Below are 20,457 nucleotides of genomic sequence, written 5' to 3'. Positions count from 1 at the left end.
AATTGCGGGTTTTTACGAGTGAGGTTGCTGAAAAAGCGAAAGCACTAGCTCTATTTGTGCCCGTCTGGAATCCATTAGAAGTAGGAACCCATGAATCTTTGAGCCTTCTTTGTTGGTAAAGGGAGGTAACACAGAAGCATTTTTAACAGTAAAACTTGTACCAAGTCAAACCATTTAATACTATCTTCTCTGAATAGCAGCATGTCTCCAGGATCCCAGACAGAGAAAGGCCATTTCTACCATTTGAGATCCTTTGGATGGGAGATGCCGGGAACTGAACCAGGGAACTTCTGTCTGCAAAGCAGGTCCTCCAACACTGACCTATGGTCTCTCCCTTAAACACGCACAGCTGCCTTATACCGAGACCACTCGTCGGTCCCTCTCAATCAGTATTGTGTATTGTTTTTAAGGTCTGAAACTCCGCTGAAAATTAATGCTGAAAAGGGGCATGCAAAGCTAATAAGCGCAGGTTGCAAGGAATCCCCCCCCATGAACCCACGGGGACCCCAGCTGGATAAATGCAACCTACAGAACCAGGGTGGAGCAGAATTTTATTTTGTATTCATTTTATTACATGCCTGTGAGCGAGACAGAGCGTGTGAAAAAAAGAGACACACACAATGGCATTCCTTACTTAACATAAAATCACTTTATTTTTAGAAAATATTATACAAATCTGCTACACCCGTCACTGGTGGAACACCTAATAATTATTACACGGTAATTCAAAGCACGGCTTTTCCCCACTAGAACCCTGGCGTCCTGTTCCGCACGGGATCAAGACACCTTGGCTTAGCCCTTCCAGGTGTGGAATTGCGACCGTCTTTGGGTGTTCTACAAAGCTTCTCCTTTGTTGGCTCCTTTGATGCACCGGCAAGAGCTGAGCCGCAGGATCAGGTGGGCACATTTGAATCCTGATTGCTGGTGGTGATAGTGGAGGACAAAACTTCCTTGCAGGCTCCGAGTTTACAGGGGGGTCTGGACAAGACACCCTCCAGTGGTACCCTCATCAATCATGCCCCCTGCCGTGCAGGCACATGTGCATAAATACACAATCACACCCTGAGAGAGGTGTGCAATGCTTCCACGCTCGCTCGTTAAGCCCAACAGCATCAGCAAGACTAAAAGAGCCATGAAGGGGCTGCCTGTTCACTCCATCTAGGTGCCTTTCGCAGCACAGAATGGGAGACTGCCCCATTAGCTTCTGGGAGAAATCTTCCATTCCTGGTGGGAATGTGGGTGTTGGCAGTTACCCTTGATGCCAGCCATGTCCATGGTCTATGGCAATCTTTAACATGTCAGGGAGCTGTGCCAACCCTGCCGTGTTCCTGACTTGCTCGTTTGCTATGCACAAGGATTTTAAATATATATATCGGGGAGCAAATACTCCATCCTTCACCTGCAGTCTTCACCTGTGCTTCCCTACGTTACAGATTCAGCCCTGCTGTTTGAAAACATCTCCTTTTTGCAATGGATTGTCTGAGGATGACAAGTTATGGACATGGCTCGACTTTCTTCCACACACATGCTGGCTACCGCTTGCTCTCCCACAGGGTGCAGACACCCCCACAAGCCTAAAGGAGAATTTAATCCACTTGGGGGGGGTATCTGCAAGGGCAGTTGTAGGGTGCCTTGCAAAACAGAAATGGGTTCTGTGGCTGGAGGATTTTCCAGAATATCATGTGCTCCACAGACTCAAAAAATACAGTGACGCTACAGGTGGAAACTCTGGGCCATGTTCTATGTTCCTGGGCTCAAAGTACATCATACATGCACAGCAGGGCGCATGTGTATGGGAATAGCCAGTTTCCTATTAAAATGTACACACCGAGCACAGCAAAGATCGGGACTGAGACACACTAACGTATGCAGAAGCAATAATGCCACAAGCTGGCCTACCCAGAGTTGCAAAACCCTGCATGCTATATTCTGTTTCCCTTTTAATTTCTTTTGGTGGGGTCTGGAATTTTGGGTGAAGAACGGCAGAGAAAGGCAGAGAGTGATAAATGCTGCTAAGAGAAGGAGGGTCTGTCTCCGGAAGATGAGAAACACACAAGACAGCTCATGCCAAATCCAAAATGTTATGACAGCATGCCTTCTCACTTGCAGAAAAATTTGCTCCCAGCTTTTTTGATTTGCCCTCATAATGACAGGAGAACAGACTAACAGCGCAGCCCCCTAAGCAGTGTTACACCACTTTAAGCCCATTGATTTCAATGGGCTTAGACTGGAGTGACTCTGTTTAGGATTGCACTGCAAGTGCACCACAAGAGGGGCTAGAAACGTGCTCCTTTCATTTTCAAACGAAAAAGCTGCCATCCTCAGCTGGTGCTACCAGATCCATCCATATGATGGGGAAGAGGGGTAACAAGGCACCCTACCGCTAGGACACAAGATGGGGGGATACAGAATCACCTTTCCTACACAGAGGCAGGGCTTTTTTTCCGGGAAAAGAGGTGGTGGAACTCAGTGGGTTGCCCTCTGAGAAAATGGTCACATGGCTGGTGGCCCCGCCCCCCGATCTCCAGGGAGTTTAGATTGCCCTCTGGAGATTGGGGGGCGGGGCCACCAGCCATGTGGCCATTTTCAAGAGGTTCCGGAACTCCGTTCCACCACATTCCTGCTGAAAAAAAGCCCTGTACAGAGGTCTAGAATGTCGGAGGCATCTGCCATGTCTAACTTCTAGGACCAAATTAACTGTTGCTATAAAGGAAGGTCACAGCCAAACTTTGGCTGTATTTGAAACCTGGCCAGCGGAGTTTATGAGGCAGTTTCTGTTCACAACACCAACAGACGAACCCTGTGGCCAAGGGCCAGAAGTGGAATGCATAAAGTTGAATCTTGCTGTTCAGGTGGAACTAAGCATGGGATAGGGAGTTGGGGAGGGAAGGTCAGAAATCCCAAATACCCGTCTTTCCCCTAACAACGCACTAACACTGATTTGGTCCTCTGGTTGCTAACATCCAATAAATGGCTGGCTGAATACAAAAATAAAAAGCCATCAGAAGCTAAGAGTTACCCTTGTGTCCTAAGGGTGTTGACCTTATGTTTACATAATGGTATTTAAACTGGCAGTTTACTGCTGGAACAACTCCCGAGACTATTTTAAAAGCACCATATCTATTGAAACAATAGAACAATGGCTTGGCAAGGGGGTTAGAGACCTTCAATCTAGAGAGGCAGCATATGCATTCTCTAAATAAATAAATACATACATAAATAAATTATGAGTAACGCACCAGGCGTGTACAGTGTGCAGTGCCACAAAGACTGGAATGTATGCACCTTGATTTAAACTCCTCTTGAGGTTATGGCAGTGTTGGAGGAGTCAGTGGCTGAGGGCATTCATCCTATACGCTCACCCTGAGCACAAGCAATTCCAGTGTGCCAACTAGCCCTTTGCTTATAGCGTGCACCGTCCCAGTACCTTGCGCTGCGCAGAAAAGTTTCTACAGTGCAAACGTACTAATGTCGGTGGAGTTATACCAGGGATAAAACCCACCCCGCTTGTCTCTGCAGTGACAACACTTTCCACATTTGTATACCGCTGTTCCTGTAAGAAGCTCGGGGCAGCAAAGGTGAAAGTGATGCGGTTTTATCCTCACAACAACCCTGTGAGATAAGCTCATCTGAGAGAAAATGGCTGACTTGAGGTCATTCAGTGAACCAAGCGGGGATTCGAACGCAGGACTCCTCCATGCTAGGCCAAAACTCTACCCACTACACTGTGCTGTATCTTTGCTCTCATGCGGCTCACTTCTCAAAAGTGGTCCTGCAGACCAGGACCTTGCACACCTTTGGCCTCCAGATGACGCATGTGGATCTGACCCGGGGGTTGGGGGTCAATGGCTCTTCAGATGCCCGTTGGCATTCAAGTTCATCTCTCGGCTGAACCGACTCCTCCAGGCATGGTACTTCTTTATGCTTTTTCGTCGGGCAAATCGACAGATGCTAACCATGAAGACCCAAGAAACGGCATACATGATCACGCCTCCCAACTTGATGAACCACTTGGGCTTGGGGGACATCAGCACGCAGTACATCAACCGGGCCCCGACCCCAATCCGTACTCCCGTAAAGAGCACCACGAAGAAGAAATCCACCACGTCTCCTGTGAAGCTGTGGTACAGACCCTTCTCCCGGAGAAACCACCGGGTCTGCAGGAGTGGATTGGTGATCTCGCTGCCAAAGATGACGGCGTTGACTTCCGCGGCTGACTCGCCCAGGACTAGGGACACGGTGATCCCTGCGATACTCACCGTGTGATGGGCGAGCATCAGTGCCCCTTCGGCCTGGAAGTAGACGCACCAGCCCAGGTCAAACAGGAAGTAGCCCAAGCTGATACACAACGCATGGATCTGGAGAGGAGTGTTGGGCAATCCTGAAAAGGGAAAAACAGAAGTCAAGAAAATCCATATTCAGCCGGCAAGAGCAGAGAGCAATAGAATCATAGAATCATAGTTGGAAGGGGCCATACAGACCATCTAGTCCAACCCCCTGCCCAGTGCAGGATCAGCCTAAAGCATCTCTGACAAGTATTCATCCAGCCTCTTCTTGAAAACTGCCAGTGAGGGGGAGCTCACCACCTCCCTAGGCAGCTGATTCCACTTTTGAACTACACTGACCGTGAAAAAGTTTTTCCTAATATCCAGCCGGTACCTTTGTGCATGTAGTTTTAGCCCATTGCTTCGCATCCTACCCTCTGCTGCCAACTGGAACAGCTCCCTGCCCTCCTCCAAATGACAGCCTTTCAAATATTTAAAGAGAGCAATCATGTCCCCCCTCAACCTCCTCTTCTCCAAACTAAACATTCCCAAGGCCCTCAGCCCTCAGCAATAATCTCAGCGGACTCCGGATGTAAGGAACTGTGATTCCTGCCCCTGATCCGAAAGCCAAGCGACACAATCAGCAAAATTGTGTGATGCCAGTCATGTGGAATGCAGGTAATGGGACAGCATGGCCGTTTCCACACCACTCATCTTCTTCCGGAACAGGGTGCAACGTTATGAAAAAAATGCGGAAGATAGTGTCTTCTCGACGTCGCGCAAAACTCGCGCGAGAACACGCTTTCTTCCACATTTTTTTCGTGACATTGTGCCCCATTTCGGAAGAAGGTGAGTAGTGTGGAAATGTCCCATGTTTTGATGGTTCCTTGCGCTGGTCTGGATAGCTCAGGGGAGCCTGATCTCATCAGATCTCAGAAGCTAAGCAGGATCAGTGTTGGTTAGTAATTGGATGGGAGACCTCCAACGAAGACCAGGGCTGCAGAGGCAAAACCCACCTCTGTTAGTCTCTTGCTGTGAAAACCCCACTAGGGGTCGCCATAAGTCAACTATGACTTGAGGACAGGATTTCATTTCATTATACTATAAAAATAGGACAACTTCTGCAGATGAAAAAAAAACCAGCAGGTTTCAGAAGAGGTCTGAATGAAACCACCTGTACAAATGAAACAAATTGAGAAAATCTCCAACATTTAGCTACTGGTGCACCACTTTTTCATCACATATTCAGGGAAAGCAGAGCCCAATCGTTATTTATCTGGTCCCAGTATAAACATCCCACAGCCTCACTCCCCAATCCCACAAAACGCGTGAAAGAAAAATTCTATTTAATTTCTGTAATAATATTACTAGGCCTTGGCTGGACCCCCTTGAATCAACACCCCCTATATGTACTATCTTACCATCCCATGATACTGTAGATACCTCGTTTCTTGCAAGATTGAATATTACACCCATAATGGTTTTACAGGGAAGATGTTTAAACAGGCCTTATTCCAACAGAATTTGCCCCTGTGGCCTTAATAGGATTGATACATCCTTTCATGCCCTGCTCGAATGTAGGTTCTTTGAAAATCTAAGGGATCACTATATTGTGCCTTTAATTAATCAACCATCTTCTTATTCTCCAGAAATGCTGGCTCTTTTGCTTTGTGATAAGGATCCTAAATTTACTTTAGCCATTGCAAAATATGTTTCAGTCCCTTCAGACCCTGCATCCAAAAACTAAGGAATAAGTATTTTCTGCTGCTCAAGATTTATGAATCGACGAACTTCTAAGGGAATAAAAGGAAAAGAAAGGATCCCCCTTGAGACCTCTGTTAAATTGCATCCCCAGCGTCTCCGGATAAAAGTCTCAAGTAGCAGGTGATGTGAAAGACCTTTGCCTGAGATCCTGGAAAGACGCTGCCAGTCAGAATAGAGAATACCGATTTATTTATTTATTCCATTATATTTCTATTCTGTCCTCACCGTGAACCAGTTCGAGTTGGATTACATCAATTAAAAAAACAGTCATAACACAACAGCAATTTACAATTTCTTAAAACCATAACCCACATTAAAATCGCAATTTACATTTAAAAAAAAATTAAGAAGGTATCAAGAAGGTGGCAACATATGGCTTTAACTTGTCTTCACTTGGATAAAACAGAGTTCTAAAAACAGAATAGTGGTAAAAGAAGACATCTTGGGGGGGGGGTGGATTTAAGCATTCATCCATTCCGTCCCCCCACATGGCCGGCAGAGACCAGGCCCAGCCTCATCCATACACCTGGCGGAACATCTCTGTCTTACAGGCCAGGGGGAAGGACAACAAATCCTGCCAGGCTCTAGTTTCAAGAAACAGAGAGTTCCACCAGGCTGGGCCCAGGACCGAAAAGGCCCTGGCTCTGGTCAAGGCCAGGTGGTCCTCCCTGGGGCCAGGGACCACCAATAGCCGTTTATCTGATGATCAAAGTGTCCTCTGGGGTGTATACAGGGCTTTGTTTCTGGGAAAAGAGGTGGTGGAACTCAATGGCGGAACTCAGGACCGCACAATGACGTCACTTTGGGTCAGCTGAAACAAGGGGGGAGTTTTTTAAAGTTTAAATCGCCCTTGGTGAAAATGGTCACATGGCTGGTGGCCCCGCCCCCTGATCTCCAGACAGAGGGGAGTTTCGATTGCCCTCCGTGCCAGTGGCGCAGACGGCAATCTCAACTCCCCTCTGTCTGGAGATCAGGGGGCGTGGCCACCAGCCATGTGACCATTTTAAAGAGGTGCCAGAACTCCATTCCGCCACGTTCCAGCTGAAAAAAAGCCCTGGGTGTATATAAGGACAGGTGGTCCTGCAGATATGCTGGTCCCAGTCCGCTTAGGGCTTTATAGGTTAGTACTAAAACCTTGAATCTGATCCGGTACTCCACTGGCACCCAATGCAGCTGCCATAGTATAGGTGTTATACGGTCTTGATGGACCAACGGTCTGATTCAGTAGCAGGCAGCTTCTCATTTTTACAGGAGCCAAGCCAAACCTCCACGGTGCTAGCAGTTTTACAGAAGCTGCTCAGCTGTGATCCAAGGGAAAGGGCTACAGCTCAGTGGCAGAGCATCTGTTTGGCATGCAGAAAGGCCCAGGTTCAATCCCCGGCATCTCCAGTTAAAAGAACCAGGAGGAAGGTGATGTGGAAGACCTGAGACCCTGAAGAGCGGCTGCCAGTCTGAGCAGACAATACGGACCTTGATGGACCGATGATCTGGTTCAACAAGGCAGCTTCAGGCATTCATGAGACAGAAGAAAAAAAATCCCCCTTTACAAATAGTTCATAGTTTTATAAAACTTTAGCACCTCCCTGCCAATCTCTCCGATCTTGTTGCTGGCTAGAAAGCTTTAAATGGTTTAGGTTTTCCTTGTGGCGAAGATGCTTCAACCCATCCATCATTTAGCTTGTTCATTCATTTATCTCTACTGTCTCCTTTCTGAGATGGGTTGACCAGAGCGGTGCACAATAATCTGAGCATGGCCGCACCACAGATTTATGTAAAGGCACTACAATTCTGCCTCTTTCCTGATACACCGAACGGGCCTGTTTTACTTTCTCCAAGTTTGCCGTTTTTTCAGTGTAATTCTAACCAGAGTTACTCCCGTCTGGAATAACTCTGTTTAGGATTTGACTGTTAGTGACTGCTGAACCAACGCTCCATCCAAGGCAGAACGATGAGAACGTACCTGGATAAGACATCGGCCATGGGCCGTCGATGAAGCCAATGTAGCCAGAGAGGCAAGTGGCGAGGACTCCGTGCGTCAGAGTGACCAACCGGCAGCTCCACTCGTAGGTGCGGTCCTTGAACCGATGGCAAGACCAGGTGTAGAGGAAGAACCAGCCAACCAGGCTGAAGGCCACCCGGAGGAACATGGAAGCCACCATTCTGCAGTGGGACAGGTGGAAGGGAGCAAGAATTAAATCCCCCAGATTTTGCAAGGACTATTTGCAGGTGTGGTGTAGCAGTCAGTGTGTTGGACTAGGACAGAGATTCAAATCCCCATTCTGCTATTGAGCTGTTACTCTTCCTCAACCTAACCTACCTCACAGGGCTGCTGTGAGGATAAAATAGAGGGAGAAGAACCATGTACTCAATCTATGCTGTCTTGAGGTCCTTGGAAGGAGGACAGGATAAAAATGCAGAGAATTAGACTCCCAGGTATCAACCCTTGTCGCCTTTGCTCAGCAAGCGTCACTCCAAAATTTTTGACCCAGAAAAATCAGCTGCTTTGCAATGTTATGTAGCCTGCAGTCCTATGCTCACTTGCCTGGAAATAAGCCCAGCTGAATAAAGTGAGACTTAGTTCTGGGTAGCTGCACCTGTAAACCTGCCTGCCTGCCTATAATGGAGAGAGCGATCACCCTTAGGGAATAATGGAAACCATGATTGCCCATAGGGAATAATGGGGACAGTGATTGCCCATGGGGAATAATGGAAACCATACTTCCCCTTAGGGAATAATGAAAACAGTAATTGCCCATAGAGAATAATGGGAAACATGATTGCTCATAGGGAATAATGGGGACAATTATTCCCCATGGGGTATATATTATACCCCAATGGGGGTTTGGAGAGGGTGGAGAGGCAGAAGGGGTCTGGGGAGGATTGGCAGGTAGAGGGGCAAGGGGGGTCTGGGGAGGGCTGCCTTCCTTTATTTATTTATTTCCATCTGTTCTGCAAGATAGGAGGATGGGCACTGAATACTGGACAGCACTGCAGCCCCAGAGCTGATCGTTGTTGATCGGATAACCGTTGCGGAGGGGGAACAGAGTCAAAGATGCAGCCCCACTGGAAGAAACTTTACCCACCTTTTAGCACAGAAATCACTTTTGCACAAGAACATCTCCAACAGGAGGCAAACAGCAGCCTTCCCCCATTACCTCCCGGGGTACTGAGTCAGAGGTACGCTGTCTCTGAACATGGAGGTTCCATTTAGCCCTCAGGGTTACCTGTCACTGCCATACCTTTCCGCAATGAATTTGTCTTTTCTCAAAGTCATTTAAGCTTGGGACCGTCATCGCATCACAGTAGTGAATTCTGTAGGTTAACTCTGCATGGTGCGAATATTTACTAATCAGTTTCACTGGGTGAAACTGTTGAGAGAGAGAACAGTTTCTCTCCTCAAGACTGTGGCACAATCAGGGCTTTTTTTCAGCTGGAATGCGGTGGAACGGAGTTCCGGCACCTCTTAAAAATGGTCACATGGCCAGTGGCCCCGCCCCCCGATCTCCAGACAGAGGGGAGTTTAGATTGCCCTCCGTGCAGCGGTGCAGAGGGCAATCTAAACTCCCCTCTGTCTGGAGATCAGGGGGCGGGGCCACCGGCCATGTGACCATTTTCACAGAGGGCAATTGACACTTTAACCCCTCCCCCTTGTTCCAGCTGACCCAAAGTGACGTCATTGTGCGGTCTTGAGTTCCACCACCTCTTTTCCCAGAAAAAAAAGCCTTGGGCATGATCATTCTTTGCATTTGTCCAAGAGAGAGGAAGAAAAAAACAGATCTGAGCACCCATCCTGTTTGGAGAACACTAATACAGGCCTTACTTCCCAACCCAAAGCCTGTTTTTCCCCTTGGAAATATAGGTTTAAAATTCCATTTGTTGCAGAAGTGCCGCCATGACAGGTATTCTCTCCCTTCTTTCCATAGCCTGCCTAAATGCAAATTATTATAAAATCCAAACTCATCCTTCTCAAAACCCATTCCTTCTCTTTGCACTTAACAATCTGGCTTTCAAAATGAACTCTGAAAAACATTTTGAACACATCAAAGACAAAAGAAAATGCAACAATCCTTAATGGAGTAACGTACCTCCTTCTAAGGGCCAAGCTACAAGTGACGAATGACACTTGAACGGCAAGTGGATTGAGTGGAGGGCAAGTGAACAGGGAGAAATACACTTGCCGTTCAAGTGTCATTTGTAGCTTGGCCCTCAGCCTATTGACTTCAGTGGACTCAGAAGGGCGGATGATGGCTGCACTGCTATTTTTTTCAAAAAAGTACCAACAAGACCAAATAGAAGGATAGCATTCAAGGTTGCCAAATACTGTTTACAAAAATCCTGGCACCTGAGGCTAAGCGCCTCTGAGCGTATGCAAAGTCTCTTTCCTTTGTGAAGGATATGCTTTTTTTGCTTGTACAGAGATTGCCCACCGGGCCGTGGAGTCTGGCGGCCTGCATTGCTCCATCGAGGCAGCAGCGGCTCAGAGACTTGGCAAGAGATGGCAAAAGGTTGACTGGGGTGGGATTCCTTCATGCACATGGCAGAAAAGGAATGCTTGTTGGATTTTGGCTTTCTGGCATGTTCCTTCATTCCTGACAACTGGCCGGGAAAATAACATTGACTGGGGCCTGCTGGAGTAGCCTTAGCCACAATGAGTCCCAGCTAAACCAGTTAAAAGAACCACCTGCCAGCTCAGAAGCAACATGCATAAAAGCAGTAAAGGCACTCAGGTTATACATTTCACTCCAGACCTGATTTCTTGAGATTTCGGAAAATCTGTTTTGGTTTCTCTTTCTCTCTCTCTGTCTCTCTTTTTCCAAGGAACAACTGCACAACAGATGAGGGAGGAAGGTATGCAAAATACACATATACACAAATAAAGGGCATCTTATATTTTCCTGTTCCAAGTTGTGGGACGCAGTGCTTAATTTCTGGTTTCACTCTGTTTGGCTTCCATTTATTTACTTACATTATTTATAGTATACCTTTCTTATTGAGGTCCAAGCTACAAATGACACTTGAACGGCAAGTGGATCGAGTGGAGAGCAAGTGGAGGGCAAGTGAACAGGGAGGAATACACTTGCCGATGTATTGTCGAAGGCTTTCACGGCCGGAGAACGATGGTTGTTGGGGGTTTTCCGGGCTGTCTTGCCGTGGTCTTGGCATTGTAGTTCCTGACGTTTCGCCAGCAGCTGTGGCTGGCATCTTCAGAGGTGTAGCACCAAAAGACAGAGATCTCTCAGTGTCACAGTGTGGAAAAGATGTAGGTCATTTGTATCTACTCAGGAGGGGTGGGGTTGAGCTGAGTCATTCTGTAAGAGTTTCCCAGGGTGTGGAATGCTAATGGCGGGAGGCTTCACTGTATCCTGAGGCGGTTCTTTTGCATATGGATTGGTGCTTGATGTGCTAATCTTCTCTGCAGGGCTATTGTCGGGTGTGGAGTGTTTTGTTGGCCTGGTGTTTTTCAGAACTGGAGCCCATGCTCTGTTCATTCTTAAGGTTTCTTCTTTCCTGTTGAAGTTTTGCTTATGCTTGTGAATTTCAATGGCTTCCCTGTGCAGTCTGACCAAGTAGTTGGAAGTGTTGTCCAGTATTTTGGTGTCCTGGAATAAGATACTGTGCCCTGTTTGAGTTAGGCTATGTTCAGCCACTGCTGATTTTTCAGGCTGTCCAAGTCTGCAGTGTCTTTCATGTTCTTTTATTCTTGTCTGGATGCTACGCTTTGTGGTCCCGATGTAAACTTGTCCACAGCTGCAGGGTATACGGTATACTCCTGCAGAGGTGAGGGGATCTCTGCTGTCTTTTGCTGATCGTAGCATCTGTTGTATTTTTCGGGTGGGTCTGAATACTGCTTGAAGGTTATGCTTTTTCATAAGCTTTCCCATCTGATCAGTAATTCCTTTGATATATGGCAAAAACACTTTTCCTGTGGGAGACTGTTTTTCTTTGGTTGTTTGATTCATCCTGGGTTTGATTGCTCTTCGGATTTCATTTCTGGAGTAGCCATTTGCCTGAAGTGCGTGGTTTAGATGATTAATTTCCTCATTGAGAAAGCGCGGCTCACATATCCGTCTTGCACGATCCACTAATGTTTTCATTATGCCTCTTTTCTGTCGGGGGTGGTGATTGGAGTTTTTGTGTAAGTACCGATCAGTGTGAGTTGGTTTCCTGTAGACCTTGTGACCTAACTGAAAGTTTGCTTTGCGGATGACCAAGGTATCCAGGAATGAGAGTTTTCCCTCACTTTCTTTCTCCATTGTGAATTGTATGTTCAGGTGGATGTTGTTGAGATGATTCAAAAACTCCCTCAATTCTTCCTCCCCATGGCTCCAAATGATGAATGTATCATCCACAAACCGGAACCATACACTGGGTTTGTGGGGTGCTGATTCTAGAGCTGTTTTTTCAAAATGTTCCATGTAGAAGTTTGCTATAACTGGGCTGAGTGGGCTCCCCATGGCCACCCCATCCATCTGTTCATAGAATTCGTTGTCCCATTGGAAGTAACTGGTTGTCAGACAATGATGGAATAAGGCTGTTACATCCTCTGGGAAAATCTGATTAATCAGTGCAATAGTGTCTTTTACTGGAACCTTGGTAAACAGGGATACAACATCAAAACTGACAAGTATGTCTTGTGGATTGAGTTTCAGAGAACTGATTTTGTTGATGAAATCTGCTGAATCTTTGATGTAAGACGAGGTTTTCCCGATGTGGTCCTGCAGGAGATCTGCCAGATGTCTAGCTAATTCATATGTCGGTGAACCAATGGCACTCACAATGGGTCGGAGTGGGACTGAATCTTTATGTATTTTGGGGAGTCCATATAGTCTAGGTGGCTGTGCTTCTGTCTTGCATAGTTTGCTGTGCGTGTCGGGATGTAGTGAGGAATTCTTGATCAGCGCATTTGTTAGCCTGGTGATTTTGCAAGTGGGATCTCGTTTTAGTTTTTTGTAGGTGGAGGGGTCCAGGAGTTCCTTAATCTTCTTTTTGTATTCCTCCGTTTTCATGATCACTGTAGCATTGCCTTTATCAGCTGGTAGAATGATGATGTCTGGATCTGCATTGAGGGTCTTGATGGCATTTCTCTCCTTGCGTGTTACATTGCTGGTGGGAAGCTTTGCCTTTCGTAGAATCCTGGCTGTCTCTCCTCTTATTTCCTCAGCTTCCTCTTCAGGTAGATGACGGATGGCAGCTTCTACATTTGCAATGATGTCTTCCACAGGAATTCTGGTGGGGGTGACTGCAAAGTTTCCTCCCTTTGCCAAGATGGAGGTTTCTTCTGGTGAGAGTTGACGGTCTGTCAGATTGATGACAATGCGTGCATTGTCGAGCATTGGGCTTGTCTGTCTTTTTTCCTGTAGTTTGTTAAACTTCTGCTTCTGTCTGGATGTGTGGTTGGTAAACACTTGTTCCATCTTCCTGTAGGTGAGATTATCGACCTTGTCCCAATCCTGACTTCTCATTTTATGGCTGGTGTTGATATGCAAGCAAAATAGCTCCTTGTCTGTGGCAGCAAGTTCTCTGCGGGTAGTGTGGATTCTCTCACGTAAGAGGGCCTGTTCTAGACGGTCATAAATGCGGTTCGCCTGTGTGGTTTTGAAGATTCTTTTAGTTGTGAGAAAGGATGGAATGGTTCTTGTGTCCCTGCAGCGTAGAAGAAAGGTCAAAGAACAGAGTAGATGTGCTTTCTTGTTCCGAAGTATTTCCAATCTTCGGGTCTGTTGGAATGTTTCCTCCCCGTAGAGGTGTTCGATGTATTGTCGAAGGCTTTCACGGCCGGAGAACGATGGTTGTTGGGGGTTTTCCGGGCTGTCTTGCCGTGGTCTTGGCATTGTAGTTCCTGACGTTTCGCCAGCAGCTGTGGCTGGCATCTTCAGAGGTGTAGCACCAAAAGACAGAGATCTCTCAGTGTCACAGTGTGGAAAAGATGTAGGTCATTTGTATCTACTCAGGAGGGGTGGGGTTGAGCTGAGTCATTCTGTAAGAGTTTCCCAGGGTGTGGAATGCTAATGGCGGGAGGCTTCACTGTATCCTGAGGCGGTTCTTTTGCATATGGATTGGTGCTTGATGTGCTAATCTTCTCTGCAGGGCTATTGTCGGGTGTGGAGTGTTTTGTTGGCCTGGTGTTTTTCAGAACTGGAGCCCATGCTCTGTTCATTCTTAAGGTTTCTTCTTTCCTGTTGAAGTTTTGCTTATGCTTGTGAATTTCAATGGCTTCCCTGTGCAGTCTGACAAAGTAGTTGGAAGTGTTGTCCAGTATTTTGGTGTCCTGGAATAAGATACTGTGCCCTGTTTGAGTTAGGCTATGTTCAGCCACTGCTGATTTTTCAGGCTGTCCAAGTCTGCAGTGTCTTTCATGTTCTTTTATTCTTGTCTGGATGCTACGCTTTGTGGTCCCGATGTAAACTTGCCCACAGCTGCAGGGTATACGGTATACTCCTGCAGAGGTGAGGGGATCTCTGCTGTCTTTTGCTGATCGTAGCATCTGTTGTATTTTTCGGGTGGGTCTGCTTTTCGGGTGGGTTTGCTTTGTGGTCATCCGCAAAGCAAACTTTCAGTTAGGTCACAAGGTCTACAGGAAACCAACTCACACTGATCGGTACTTACACAAAAACTCCAATCACCACCCCCGACAGAAAAGAGGCATAATGAAAACATTAGTGGATCGTGCAAGACGGATATGTGAGCCGCGCTTTCTCAATGAGGAAATTAATCATCTAAACCACGCACTTCAGGCAAATGGCTACTCCAGAAATGAAATCCGAAGAGCAATCAAACCCAGGATGAATCAAACAACCAAAGAAAAACAGTCTCCCACAGGAAAAGTGTTTTTGCCATATATCAAAGGAATTACTGATCAGATGGGAAAGCTTATGAAAAAGCATAACCTTCAAGCAGTATTCAGACCCACCCGAAAAATACAACAGATGCTACGATCAGCAAAAGACAGCAGAGATCCCCTCACCTCTGCAGGAGTATACCGTATACCCTGCAGCTGTGGACAAGTTTACATCGGGACCACAAAGCGTAGCATCCAGACAAGAATAAAAGAACATGAAAGACACTGCAGACTTGGACAGCCTGAAAAATCAGCAGTGGCTGAACATAGCCTAACTCAAACAGGGCACAGTATCTTATTCCAGGACACCAAAATACTGGACAACACTTCCAACTACTTGGTCAGACTGCACAGGGAAGCCATTGAAATTCACAAGCATAAGCAAAACTTCAACAGGAAAGAAGAAACCTTAAGAATGAACAGAGCATGGGCTCCAGTTCTGAAAAACACCAGGCCAACAAAACACTCCACACCCGACAATAGCCCTGCAGAGAAGATTAGCACATCAAGCACCAATCCATATGCAAAAGAACCGCCTCAGGATACAGTGAAGCCTCCCGCCATTAGCATTCCACACCCTGGGAAACTCTTACAGAATGACTCAGCTCAACCCCACCCCTCCTGAGTAGATACAAATGACCTACATCTTTTCCACACTGTGACACTGAGAGATCTCTGTCTTTTGGTGCTACACCTCTGAAGATGCCAGCCACAGCTGCTGGCGAAACGTCAGGAACTACAATGCCAAGACCACGGCAAGACAGCCCGGAAAACCCCCAACAACCATCGTTCTCCGGCCGTGAAAGCCTTCGACAATACATCGAACACCTCTACGGGGAGGAAACATTCCAACAGACCCGAAGATTGGAAATACTTCGGAACAAGAAAGCACATCTACTCTGTTCTTTGACCTTTCTTCTACGCTGCAGGGACACAAGAACCATTCCATCCTTTCTCACAACTAAAAGAATCTTCAAAACCACACAGGCGAACCGCATTTATGACCGTCTAGAACAGGCCCTCTTACGTGAGAGAATCCACACTACCCGCAGAGAACTTGCTGCCACAGACAAGGAGCTATTTTGCTTGCATATCAACACCAGCCATAAAATGAGAAGTCAGGATTGGGACAAGGTCGATAATCTCACCTACAGGAAGATGGAACAAGTGTTTACCAACCACACATCCAGACAGAAGCAGAAGTTTAACAAACTACAGGAAAAAAGACAGACAAGCCCAATGCTCGACAATGCACGCATTGTCATCAATCTGACAGACCGTCAACTCTCACCAGAAGAAACCTCCATCTTGGCAAAGGGAGGAAACTTTGCAGTCACCCCCACCAGAATTCCTGTGGAAGACATCATTGCAAATGTAGAAGCTGCCATCCGTCATCTACCTGAAGAGGAAGCTGAGGAAATAAGAGGAGAGACAGCCAGGATTCTACGAAAGGCAAAGCTTCCCACCAGCAATGTAACACGCAAGGAGAGAAATGCCATCAAGACCCTCAATGCAGATCCAGACATCATCATTCTACCAGCTGATAAAGGCAATGCTACAGTGATCATGAAAACGGAGGAATACAAAAAGAAGATTAAGGAACTCCTGGACCCCTCCACCTACAAAAAACTAAAACGAGATCCCACTTGCAAAATCACCAGGCTAACAAATGCGCTGATCAAGAATTCCTCACTACATCCCGACACGCACAGCAAACTATGCAAGACAGAAGCACAGCCACCTAGACTATATGGACTCCCCAAAATACATAAAGATTCAGTCCCACTCCGACCCATTGTGAGTGCCATTGGTTCACCGACATATGAATTAGCTAGACATCTGGCAGATCTCCTGCAGGACCACATCGGGAAAACCTCGTCTTACATCAAAGATTCAGCAGATTTCATCAACAAAATCAGTTCTCTGAAACTCAATCCACAAGACATACTTGTCAGTTTTGATGTTGTATCCCTGTTTACCAAGGTTCCAGTAAAAGACACTATTGCACTGATTAATCAGATTTTCCCAGAGGATGTAACAGCCTTATTCCATCATTGTCTGACAACCAGTTACTTCCAATGGGACAACGAATTCTATGAACAGATGGATGGGGTGGCCATGGGGAGCCCACTCAGCCCAGTTATAGCAAACTTCTACATGGAACATTTTGAAAAAACAGCTCTAGAATCAGCACCCCACAAACCCAGTGTATGGTTCCGGTTTGTGGATGATACATTCATCATTTGGAGCCATGGGGAGGAAGAATTGAGGGAGTTTTTGAATCATCTCAACAACATCCACCTGAACATACAATTCACAATGGAGAAAGAAAGTGAGGGAAAACTCTCATTCCTGGATACCTTGGTCATCCGCAAAGCAAACTTTCAGTTAGGTCACAAGGTCTACAGGAAACCAACTCACACTGATCGGTACTTACACAAAAACTCCAATCACCACCCCCGACAGAAAAGAGGCATAATGAAAACATTAGTGGATCGTGCAAGACGGATATGTGAGCCGCGCTTTCTCAATGAGGAAATTAATCATCTAAACCACGCACTTCAGGCAAATGGCTACTCCAGAAATGAAATCCGAAGAGCAATCAAACCCAGGATGAATCAAACAACCAAAGAAAAACAGTCTCCCACAGGAAAAGTGTTTTTGCCATATATCAAAGGAATTACTGATCAGATGGGAAAGCTTATGAAAAAGCATAACCTTCAAGCAGTATTCAGACCCACCCGAAAAATACAACAGATGCTACGATCAGCAAAAGACAGCAGAGATCCCCTCACCTCTGCAGGAGTATACCGTATACCCTGCAGCTGTGGACAAGTTTACATCGGGACCACAAAGCGTAGCATCCAGACAAGAATAAAAGAACATGAAAGACACTGCAGACTTGGACAGCCTGAAAAATCAGCAGTGGCTGAACATAGCCTAACTCAAACAGGGCACAGTATCTTATTCCAGGACACCAAAATACTGGACAACACTTCCAACTACTTGGTCAGACTGCACAGGGAAGCCATTGAAATTCACAAGCATAAGCAAAACTTCAACAGGAAAGAAGAAACCTTAAGAATGAACAGAGCATGGGCTCCAGTTCTGAAAAACACCAGGCCAACAAAACACTCCACACCCGACAATAGCCCTGCAGAGAAGAGTAGCACATCAAGCACCAATCCATATGCAAAAGAACCGCCTCAGGATACAGTGAAGCCTCCCGCCATTAGCATTCCACACCCTGGGAAACTCTTACAGAATGACTCAGCTCAACCCCACCCCTCCTGAGTAGATACAAATGACCTACATCTTTTCCACACTGTGACACTGAGAGATCTCTGTCTTTTGGTGCTACACCTCTGAAGATGCCAGCCACAGCTGCTGGCGAAACGTCAGGAACTACAATGCCAAGACCACGGCAAGACAGCCCGGAAAACCCCCAACAACCAATACACTTGCCGTTCAAATGTTATTTGTCACTTGTAGTTTGGCCCTGAGACTGAAGGCAGATTAAAAAATACGATCAACAGCCGGGACTATTCCATAAACAATATGAATTGCTCTAATTGCTAATTGCAGTAATTGCTATACCAAAAAAGAGGGTAGTGGTAGTGGTTAGTTGGGGCACATATTAGAGGAAGGTGAGTTAGAAACAGATTTAATTTTTTTTTAAGGAGAATCAGGAAAAAATTAAAAACAAGGAGAGTCCCTCTGAATCAGAACAACGAAACATCAAACTCAATATCGTTTCTAGCAGTGGCTACTCAGGTGCCCCAGGGAAACCTACAAGCACAGCCTGCTGGCAACAGCCGCCCCTGCTGACTGCTTCCTGGAGATCGACAACTCTGACTCAGTCGGCCTCTGAACCCCGAAGTCCCATTCACCTACCATAGCGAACAGCCATCACTAAACCTGTCCTCCACAAATCTATCCCCAACCCCCTTTGAAATCCAACTAACTGATGGCTGTTGTCACATCACATGGCAGTGAATTCCGCAGGTTAATTATTTGTATGGCATGGGCCTTCCTTTTTGTCCCTCTTGAACCCACTGCAAATACATTTTAGGGTTGCTAGCTTTGGGTTAGGAAATTCCTGGAGATTTTGGGGGTGGAGCCTGGGAGGGTAGAATTTGGGAAGGCAGGGATCTCAGAGGGGCATAACGCCCTACAGTCCACTTTCCACAACAGCCATTTACTCCAAGGGAACTGATCTCTATCACCTGGACCGCAGTAGAACAGCAGCATTCGAGTTCAGTGGCACCTTAGAGACCAACAAGTTTTCTAGAGTATAAGCTTTCGAGAGTCAAAGCTTCTTTCTTCAGATACACGGAAGAACGGAGATCCCTGGAAGTTGAAAGATTTGCCCCCTCACCAACAGAAATAAATGGGGAGGTCCAAATCCAACATATCCTTGATCCACCATAAAACCTAAGCGGCATCCTTGAGCGATTCACTGTCTCTCCCCCCTCCCATCTCTCCTTTTTATTATGAGAGCCATTTGGTGTAGTGGCTAAGAGCAGCAGGACTCTAATCTGGAGAGCCAGGTCTGGTTCCCCACTCCTCCGCTTGAAGCCAGCTGGTGACCTTGGGTCAGTCACAGCTCTCTCAGAGCTCTCTCAGCCTCACCCACTTCACAGGGTGTTTGTTGTTGGGATAATTATAACACACATGGTAAATCGCTCTGAGTGGGCGTTAAGTTGTCCCGAAGGGCGGTATAAAAATAATATAACGTTGTTGTTAAAAAGTAAAAAGATTAAGGTTGCCTTGTCCCCTGCCCTGGCATCTCCACTCTTCCCTGTATCTGACGAAGAGCTCTCTCGAAAGCTCCTAACCTGGAAATCCTGTTGACCTTTAAGTTGCCACTGGACTCAATCCTGCTGTTCTGCAGATCCGCTGTAATTCCGGGAGATCTCCAGCCGCCACCTGGACGTGGGCAACGCTAGATGTTCAGGGGGGTTGCTAAGGGGAGGGGGCCCTTCCCCCTCTTCTTTGCATCGGTTCGTGCGCCCCTCGCTCGGAGTTGCAACTTGCAGCCCCCGGCCCGACCCGGCGCTCTGCGCACGTTTCCAAGCGCGCCCCTTGCGCGCCCCGTCGCCCCCGGCTTTGGAGCCCAGCCCCGGGACTGATCCGCCCGCTGGGGGCCCCCGGTTCTCGGGACGGGCTGGCAGAGGCCTCGGTTGGCCCCCGGCCCCGCTAGCCCCGGCCCCGCGCCCCCTTTCCGGGCGCGCTCCTTGGCGAGGGTACCTGGCGCAGCACCGAGCCGGGCCCGAAGCGCAGGGCAGGCCAGGCCTGGCGGCGGCCGCTCTCCCCTCGGCTCCTCCGCCCCCGGGAAGGCAGGCGTCTCTCGGCTCCGGAGATCATCGAGCTCCGGGCAGCAGCGGCGGCGGCGGCGATCGCAGGCAGGCAGGCAAGGCAGGCGGAGAGGCGCCCGGCTTAGGGTCACCTGCCGGCGGGGAGGACAGATCGCAGCGCCGGGGAGGGGGCAGCGCGGGCTTCTTTTTAAAAAGCTGCCCCTCCAGTAGTCATTTATTTTATTTTATTTATTTGCTCAAAAGCAGGCACTTCCCTCGCCATCCGTTGGGG

At 47.4% G+C, this 20,457-nt stretch overlaps 1 protein-coding gene across 1 annotated transcript; it reads right to left on the bottom strand.

Moving 5' to 3' along the window:
* Positions 1-2,608: 2,608 nt before the first annotated feature.
* Positions 2,609-20,195, bottom strand: LOC129342485 (TLC domain-containing protein 5-like). The gene is made up of 3 exons (XM_054998280.1): positions 20,119-20,195; positions 7,990-8,189; positions 2,609-4,381 (listed from the first exon to the last, which is right to left on the bottom strand). Exons 2-3 carry the CDS (start codon positions 8,186-8,188, stop codon positions 3,843-3,845), a joined length of 738 nt encoding a protein of 245 aa, XP_054854255.1. The 5' UTR covers position 8,189; positions 20,119-20,195; the 3' UTR covers positions 2,609-3,842.
* Positions 20,196-20,457: the final 262 nt, after the last annotated feature.

Source organism: Eublepharis macularius, chromosome 14 (assembly GCF_028583425.1).
Source record: "Eublepharis macularius isolate TG4126 chromosome 14, MPM_Emac_v1.0, whole genome shotgun sequence".
Taxonomy (NCBI): Eukaryota; Metazoa; Chordata; class Lepidosauria; order Squamata; family Eublepharidae; genus Eublepharis; species Eublepharis macularius.
The sequence above is the reverse complement of the archived record's forward strand: the minus strand, read 5'-3'. Positions and strand labels throughout refer to the sequence as shown.